Source organism: Metopolophium dirhodum, chromosome 5 (assembly GCF_019925205.1).
Source record: "Metopolophium dirhodum isolate CAU chromosome 5, ASM1992520v1, whole genome shotgun sequence".
Taxonomy (NCBI): Eukaryota; Metazoa; Arthropoda; class Insecta; order Hemiptera; family Aphididae; genus Metopolophium; species Metopolophium dirhodum.
The window spans coordinates 4543014-4552786 of record NC_083564.1 but is presented as its reverse complement, the minus strand read 5'-3'; the positions used below and the strand labels follow the sequence as shown (position 1 = coordinate 4552786).

The window sequence follows — 9773 nt, the reverse complement described above, 5'->3', positions numbered from 1 at the left end:
ATTTTTAAGAAAAATATTTTTGGTGCGTATGTATTTATACATTTTTTTTTGTTTTGATTGGAAAATTAGGCAATTCGAAAAATGTTGTTAGATTTAATGCAATGATCAAAATTTAACGGGTATAAAATGTATAGTTGAACGTAAGAGTTCAAAATAATCTTATTTTTATATTTAGAATAACTATATACCTATAGTTACTTACTAGACCTATACTGTCTATACTCGATACTATAATAGTACCAAGGTTGTGTTCCTCACGGATAATACTATTATTGATAGGTCATTTCCAATTTTTCATCACAATTTTTTAATAAGGACATCATTTTTGTGGTCTGAATGAACTTAGATAAGGCGTTTTATTTTTTATTTTAAGAGCGTTTTTTGATAGTTTTCCAAGGGGTCCTGGTAATAATTAATTATTATGAATATGTTAATTTATAAATTATAGTACGGACAAATTTAATAAATTACTAAAATAATTACACGTTATTTCTTATTACCTATATTAAGCATTTCTCAATTATTTTACCTAACTACTAATAAAATAAGTAATGCCCGGGGCTCGTAAATTCATGCATCTGCGCGTTATTTTTGCTACACGGGAAAACATGCTAACTGAGATACAAATCCGTTTCATAACAATATTGTAATCATAATATGAAGTTTGATAGTGCATGTTTTTGTATGTTTCGGGTGTTAAGGCATATTTGGCATACAGTTGATTTTTTACAGTCATCGTTAGTGCATATTATTCCATATAAAAATTTTAATAATTTTTTAGACAAATATTTGAAAAGTTTCTTGTTTTTGTTTACTTTGCCGTTCACAAAATTATAGTGTTTTTATTTGTGTGTGTGTGTGTGTGTGACTACCTATAGTGTCCTAGTACATACCAGTTTAGATTTTATGCATTTTACGTGGTACCGCGGAAACAGTGTAATCGCTACCACTACGACCATCCTCCACCGTACAAAGTCCGTCGTCAAAACGAACCTGTACACGCGTGCAGCTTCTCACCAACCAGCGTTTATAATTTTGTACATTGGTACAGACGGTACAGTATAGTTTTCTTGCACTCGCCGACGAGTTAACTCGTATGAGTCGTATGCGTTCGTCCGTTCAATTTATTGTTTTAGTGTTTTCGTGTGCGGTATATAGGTACCGTCCAGATTATTCACATTTTATTCAAACATTGCCGAAAGAAAAACAAACCGTTTGGCCGTTTGCAAAATTTGTATTTTTTAGATTCATGGATTTATTCTTATTATTTCAAATTTTGCTCATGATTTATTTACATAATGCATATATCGAGTGCATACTTTGAAAATGTTAGGGCGTATAAATGCATATTTTCGAATTTTTTTGTGCATATTTTAATGCATATTTTGACAATTTTTAGCGCACGAATGCATGCTTATTCATGCATTTTTTAGTGCGTGAAGTTACACGAGTCTTGGTAATAACTAATAACACACATTTCTATATAATAACAGTTTTTGAAATAAAACGCATACGATATTAGTATAACAGTATCAATATACAGTGTGTGTGTTTAAGCTTGACTAATTTATTATAATCATCGTTTTCCAAATAAATATGACAACGATTATTCTGAATCAAATAATTGGAATGCGGCGCTCATTATACTTAATGCAATCTTTAGTTGTGTACGTTTCAAAATCCAACAATACAGCGTTGTAGAACCGTGAAATATGTTTCAAATAGATTTATAATGTAATATTTTCTTTATGACGTGCACTGAAAACCCATTCAATTGAACGGTTAGTACTTATTATTTTGATCGTTTAGGTACTATTATATTTCGGCCACTGTATATAAAAACTGATGGCGAATAATGGGATCAATAAAAAAAAATTGTTCGTACTCGTGTCAAAATGTCTGGGAGAATATCGTCTGATGAATAGCTGCTGGTCGTGTAGACGCGCGTTTAATAATATATAGTATATTATTATTATAAACATAAATATAAATATAAATTTGATTTTAGGATCAATTTGAACTGCGTGTCGGCGAGACGGCGGCAGCACAATTTCGTTGAAATAATATGTAATATGAAAATAATAATAATAATGATGACGAAAAAAGGGTAAACAAATCTGTTTCGTTTCGAACGCGCGGCTATTAAACGAAACGCACTTGCATGATAATATTATTATAAAGTAAGCGCGTACATACTATTTAATCACGTTAAAACTTACTGTCTGTCGCGTGTAAATGGCGTCACGTGGTGGTGCACGCGCGCGTGTGTGTGTGTGTGTGTGTGTGTGTGTGTGTAACGATAGTAACGATAATATATACGCGTTATAATAACAAGTTATATATTGCGTGTGTGTGTGTGAATATCTCTCAAATCGAATTTGGCCGTCTCTCGCTGCAAAGTCCTTTAGCTATGATCTGTATATGTACACGTGTAATCTAATAACGACCATATAATCTTTATAAACGAACACGGTCAAAAGGACGACGTTAACTCGATATGTTAAAACACCCTCCGAACGTAATCTGATTAGCGAGGCGGCCCCAGCGCTTTTGAATAGAGCGGGCGGCCGCCAAAATAGTACTCTACACACACCATGTACATCGTACTTACACGCACGCACGCACGCACACACGCACACATGCACACACACACACACACACACACACATATATATATACATCAGTGAAATAGTGTATAATATGTATATGGTGTCGTAGAGGAGTGTAGCTGTATATAATGATCCGGGAGAGGGCTAAATACGTATATCATGTTATTATCAAACATATTATATAATAGTGTGCGTGCGCCATTCGTACGACGATGATGATGTGCCGTTCAGCGCGAGGACCATCACGGCTTCGGGTTTTTTGAAATACGGCCGGTCGTTTTGCCGGATATTAACGGCGTCATCGGTTCGCGTTTAATCGAACCGTGCGTCGTCGTCGTCATTGTCCGAGCGGGCGGAAGGGAAGTCATCGGAAGCGGCGGCGTGGGCGGGCGTGTGGCGCGCCGCGGACGAGACGGGGCCGCGGCGGGCGGACATCGAGGGTGTATCGATTACGATGTAATACACTTTGCTTCTTTTAAAAGGGCTTTAATGAAATACCGTCAATGTCGATTTGTCGGCTCCGGACGACTGCATATTATTATTATTATTATTATTATTATTATGTTATAGTGCACACTGCAACAGCCCGCTGCCGAGATGAGCACAGACGATCCGCGATATTTTTGTGCATCTACGGTTATATAAATGAAATAGGTATTTATATCATTATGTATATTTTATGTAATTATTAAGTAAAGCCTTTTAAGGGATGTCCAGTATACAAGGCACCTTCTCAAAAACCTGCACCAAAAATTCCTCCAACTAAGCGCCCTGAATTCAAAGCTCACTCCACAACAAAATCTTACGCAGAAAAGACCAAACATGCGGAAGCCACAAAAATTCAATTATCACACACGGAGAATAATATCGCCGACGCTATATCAACTTTTATTTCAAACATAAACTCATTAATTGGTCCCCTTATCTCCCTCCTCACGTCAGTCCTAAACGCACTTAAAGCTAATAGCAGTATTCCATAATCTTATCTCTTCCTTTTATCATTATATTAATAAATATCCTCATTAACTATCCAAAACGTCAAATTGTATTCCCAATAACAATCTCAATTATTATTTTACCTAAATACTAATTATTTATTATCAATATAACTTATGTTATAAATATGTTACTTATAAATTTTAAAATTGTTAAAATACTTGTAAAAACACCCAGTGTGTTGAAACATTTTAAGTTATAATAAATGAAAAAAAAAAAAGAAAGTAAAGCCTCGTCGACTATGGCCATTCCAGACTGAATTGAATTAACACACGTTAACTACATTGAGAACAAATTACATTATCCAAATTACAAACGGTTGATTAAATTAGCCTTAACAATGAAGGTTATCGTGTATTTAAAGTTGTCCTGGCGGAGGACTTCTGACAGAATATTGGATATTCCAGCTAATCGTCTCTCCGTTTCGAATGTAAGACATTCAGTTACGATGTGTTTGATCATGAGAGGTACAACTGGCGCATATATAGGGGGGGGGGTCTTCCCTCTTCATCAGATACTGGCGAGTTATCGAAATGTGGCCGATTCACATTCTATTAATATAAGTATCATAATATATAATATATATTATAAAATGTGAAACACGCGATGGCCATAAGTCATAACTTATTCGCGCACACAAAATGTCAAGACTATTTCCTTCCTATTATTCGTTTTTCAAGCGTATACGGTTGAAACAAAAATTTCAGCAGCTTATATAACTCGATAAAATCTTAAAGTCGGGAAAATCAAATAAAAAATACACAAAAAAAATCACATGTATATTATAGACTAAAGAGTATCTTTTAATTATCATTTTATGTCATTTGATATCTTTATTTATATAATATACATAACATCGTGATGGTCAAAATCGTTCATTACAGGGACGGATCCAGAGGGAGGGGCCTGGGGGCCCAGCTCCCCCCCCCCCAGACATATTTTTTTTATAAATATAAATATTATACATAAAATAACAAATAAACAAAATCTAAACTTCTTTTCACATTGTCGCTTTATATATTAAATAATCAATAATAATTTATTTATCACATTGATTACCTATATACCCACTATTATGACAACATTTTTAAATTAAGAATAAGTATAATATTTTATTATAATTGTATTTGTGTTGTAAAAAAATTGTTGCCCCCCCTGCATCTCAGATCTTTGCTCTGGATCCGTGCCTGGTTCATTATCTATTCATATCAAACATTCGAACATATATTATGTAAAGGTACGTGTATATATCCTGCCCACTATATACCTACTTAAACTGCAGGTGCAGCAAAAACATCGATTGCAAATCCTACGTTAAAATCCCAAGACTTCAAAATCCAGAGTGGTAAAAATGCCGAGCCAAAATCCTATGATAAAAAAAAAAACATCTTATAGATTGAGGACTAATTGTATAGTCCAGACCCGAGATTTCAGTGTTCGCACTTGCCGGTAAGCTTGAGCCTTCTTTAAATTAAAATTGTACTTCTCATAAATATTATTATACCTAGTACAGATATTCAATATTGATAGATCTCGAGTAGACCTTATGATAAAATTATAACTCAAGTTCGCGGTCCTAAATTAGGTAAGTATATTAATTTTACCAATATACGCCTCGCAGCGATCGTCGATTTTCTTGACAAATCATCATTGTGCCGTGTGATCTTGAACAATACTTATATGTTAGTAAATTTTTTTATTTACGATTCTGGATTTCCGATCATCCCTAATGGAATCAATTCATCAATATTTTCTACAATTTTATAATATTTATATACAGACATTGTGTATACTTGTGTTTAATTACTGACTACTGTATGTTCTCCTTCTCATAACTATCTTATTTTCTTGTTGTGCTTTAAAGCATGTAGATTGTAAATATTATTTTGATAAAAAATACATTAGGCATAAATGAATAGTTCTAACGTAATAAAAACGAACAAAAAAAAAAATCGTCGTTTGCTTTTACATAACTCTTTCAGATTGTCAATGCGTTATTTTATATCGAATTTAATTTTAAATTATTTAATTGAATTTATTTGATTAAATTAAAACCAGACTATAGGAGGAATTATTTTATTTATATACTTCGAATCACATTATGGTCCAAATTGAATATCGTTAATATCAACTATAACAATAACAATACCCACTCAATATCTGTGCCAAATAATGTATGGGTTATTATTTCATCTGTCCCCCTCATAATAGAGGTAAAATGTTTAAAATCGAATTATCAAAACATCCATCCATTAAACATTACACGTATTAAATGTCATTAACTATTAAGCATTATTACATTTTGAATTAGGATTAATATCGATAGTTTTATTTAATCCTGTTGTCAAGAACAATATAAATTGTATGTGAATTATAATTTAATAATAATTCAAACGATAAACCTGCGTACTGTATGAATAGCTATTCATAAAGTAAAACCGACTGTAAATATATATTAAAATAGTTTTTCTCGAATTTAACACTCATTGCATATATAGTACGATATACCTGTACAATAAACAATTAAATTCTTTGAAATATAAAATAGTTTTTTTTTTTACAAAATACATATGTGAGACTTGATTTTGTGTTACGATATAAAGAACTTAAAACACAACGCGATGATAAAATGACTGTACATATTTTGTATAAGCTATCAAATATCAATTGTCAAGTATTATATTATTATATAGTTAGAATCTAACTTGATTTTGGAGACGAAGGAAACCGGTTTTGAACCCTCATAATAATAATAATAATAATAATAATAATAATAATTAACTGATTAGCAATTATTTTCATATATTCACGAATAACGATGTCTATTGTTTCTTTTTTTTTTGTTTATTTATTTTATAATCATTGACCAATAATAATGTACAAAAAATACGCATGCGCGTTCCCTTATTTATTCGATCGATGAGATCGACAGCTCCAACTCCAATCGTTCAGTAGTTTGTCGTATAGCATTATACTAACTATACATTATTTTTTTTGTCAAGTGTTATTTAAATATATAATTATTTCAATAATAATAATAATTATTATTATGAGTAATAAGAGGTGCATCGTTTGACATTGTGAAAATCGTTCAAATTGCAATCAGGCAATTTCATCGTATGCAATTCCAAATGGAGGAGAGAGGTATTTAATAACACCTAATACTTAATAATTGTAATTATTAATTAATAATTTTATAAAGTGTGCCCACCTAATGATTTAAATATTTATAGGTTAATACAATGGCTTAATAGTTGCAACAGGGCCGATTTGTTGGAACGCGAAACCAATATTCGTACGAATAATAAAAACTTAAGAGTGTGCAATTGTCACTTTGAAACCAATATGTTTTTTACTACACAGCGTAAGAGGTTAAGACCAAATGCTGAACCCACATTATTTGGTATTTGGTATATATAGTATATACATTATTAAATAATATATCTGTTTATTTATTTATTTTTTTATTAAAGAAAGATAACCCTCGGCAACTTGGACATATCTGTTTATTATACTTCGCCTATGTTTCACTACCATTTATTATTATAAATGCATATACTTTAGGTGATAAACCGTTCAAGTGGGTAAAATGCCGGTCTGCCTATTTATACCAACCTAAGCATCCATATTATGACGACAATGATGTCTGTATCGGTGTAATGGATGTCATTTGTCAATATTGCAATGCAATGAAATTTAAAGGTACCTTATACCTTAGTGTATACATTTTTAGAATTTTGAAAACGTTTTATATTATTTTCTTAATTAAAGGAGAATCTGCTGGTATGTGTTGTTCAAATGGAACTGTTCGTATTCCAAATATCGATGAACCACCAGAACCAATGAAAACTCTTTTGGAAAATTCAACAAATATTTCAAAACACTTTTTAGAAAATATTAATAAATATAATAATGCATTTCATATGTGTTTTTAAGGTCTTATGATTCTCTAGAATATCCACTGATATTTCTACACGGTGAAGATGGTTATGCTATTGATATTTTGTCATTTAATGTTAATTTAAATGAATACAATAGTCATAAAACTGTTTCTTCAAAACAGTATTATGCTTATAGAATGATGGTGAGGCATCATATCTACAATCATTTACATAATTATAGAAAACTTATTAATAAATATTGGGTAAGTAAACAATATTTTTTCAATTTAATCAAAAACATGTATAAATATTATAATAATTTAAAAATAATGTAATTTTTAATTTTAATTTTTTCTAAAGGTTGATATGTATGCCAAAATAGAATCAGAACGGCTTTTATTTATACGAAATAATCAGTCAAAATTAAGAGCGGAAGATTACATTCATTTACGTGATGCTATAGAAAATGACGGTCATGTGAATGACATTGGACAACTTTATATTTTACCTTCTTCATTTACAGGAGGTCCAAGGTAGTAAAATATTTTGTATCTTATAACTTAAAATTGCTACGAAAAATGTACTGTAATATTAATTTTAAAAATCTAAAATTGTACATACTATTAATTTTTAGATACATGCACGAAAAAACTATGGATGCCATGACTTACGTTCGTAATTTTGGAACTCCAAATTTGTTCATTACATTTACATGTAATCCAAATTGGACGGGAATAAAAAGAGAACTCAAACATGGTCAAACCCCACAAGACAGACACGAAAATACCTTCAAAAATAATACAGGAAAACTTTTTTGTGTGGATATATTTGATGCTACGGGAGAAATACGTCTCACCGCTTTTAATAACGATGCCGAAAATATGTGCTCAATTTTCAAGGTGTGATATGAAGAATAGTAATAAATAATGATATTACGATCGTCAATTACGATTTATTAAATTTAAAAATGTATCTTATATCTATAAAAACATTATGATTTGTACCTTTATAGAAAGACCAGATTTTTAGCATAGTAAATGGAAAAATTAACAAAGCTAATAAATTATACAATCGCCTTAATCATAATTATGAAATTATAATGGGACCTATGACAATTATTACTCAAATAGAAGATACATCGGATGTAGTTCCAACACACGTCACTCTTATGACGTTTGATAGTATTATATCATTAAATAATGATGCGATAGTTGGTATGTATTACACATTACTATATAGTCTTCCGTTATAATTAATTTTATTTACTACTTAATTACTTTCTAGACACTATTGGAGTAATAATTCGCATAGAAGACATAGTAGACATTGTGAAGCCAACCAAAACACTGAAACTACGAGATGTTATAATAGCAGATAATACTGGAATCGAGGTACCTAAATAGGGTTTATATTACAATAAACATTTTATCTGTTTTAAATACCTATAAATGATTTTATATTATATTTAATTTTAGATTACAATTACGCTATGGAACGAAGAAGCTTCTGTATTTAGTGGAAAAATAGAAGACGTTCTTTCAGTTGAGAAGGGTAAATCAGTTGTTTATAAAAAAGGTAAAAAATTATCTGTAACGCAGTCTACTGTTATACAAATTAACCCTAATTGGCTTGAAAAAGAAGTGTTAAAAGAATGGTATAAAAAGGAGGGCCAATATCAAGTCAATAGAATGGATTTAACACAATCATCGTCAATTGATAACACTACGTTAAATCAATCAGGTAGGTTTTTAAAATATTTTAAACAAATTGACTTACATAGCAACATTCTATAATGTGTATTGTATTTTTTTTTCAATAACACAACGCATATTTAACATCAGTAGATGATAAGATTTTTTCACACATAGTGAAAGACGAAAAGTCTACGAAACGTCGTTTAGACGAGATATACGTCCTCCAAGAACAGCTGCAAAGTGAAATTACTGAACTTACATTTAAAAAAATTAGATTAAATCTCGAACGTCAAGCGGTAGAGAATAGGATTATTAATAGAAGACAAAAAGACATTGATTATTAATTTTATTATTGTCTATATTTTTAATTTGATTGTATATTATGTATTTATTATTGTTATTATTATTAATTATTGCATTTGTTTGCACTTGCATTTTTCCATTTGAAATATATATTATTCATTGAACAAATAATTTATTGTTACATTTTTTTCTACCTTATCTCTATTCTATTATAAAAAGAATACAATTGACCACTCCAGTGGTTGAATTCTAAATAAAGGATATATCATTTTCAGAAACTAGCAATAACA

General features: G+C 30.6%; 1 protein-coding gene and 1 long non-coding RNA gene across 2 annotated transcripts; both read left to right on the top strand.

Moving 5' to 3' along the window:
- The first annotated feature begins 2825 nt into the window (after positions 1 to 2825).
- On the top strand, positions 2826 to 3651 carry LOC132944178 (uncharacterized). Its single transcript, XR_009664425.1, has 3 exons — positions 2826 to 3065; positions 3180 to 3263; positions 3317 to 3651. It is a non-coding gene; the product is annotated as an uncharacterized LOC132944178 (long non-coding RNA).
- A 4934-nt stretch (positions 3652 to 8585) lies between these two features.
- On the top strand, positions 8586 to 9548 carry LOC132944749 (uncharacterized). Its single transcript, XM_061014233.1, has 4 exons — positions 8586 to 8700; positions 8771 to 8877; positions 8962 to 9226; positions 9328 to 9548. The coding sequence occupies exons 1-4, from the start codon at positions 8586 to 8588 to the stop codon at positions 9522 to 9524; spliced, it is 684 nt and encodes a 227-aa protein (XP_060870216.1). The 3' UTR covers positions 9525 to 9548.
- Positions 9549 to 9773: the final 225 nt, after the last annotated feature.

What these genes read in the sequence shown, in the direction of transcription:
- LOC132944749 (XM_061014233.1), top strand. Translation starts at nt 8,586, where the DNA reads ATGGGACCTATGACAATTATTACTCAAATAGAAGATACATCGGATGTA. An exon ending in AAATAATGATGCGATAGTTG is followed by an intron (nt 8,701 to 8,770) that starts GTATGTATTACA and finishes ATTACTTTCTAG; the next exon opens with ACACTATTGGAGTAATAATT. An exon ending in CAGATAATACTGGAATCGAG is followed by an intron (nt 8,878 to 8,961) that starts GTACCTAAATAG and finishes ATTTAATTTTAG; the next exon opens with ATTACAATTACGCTATGGAA.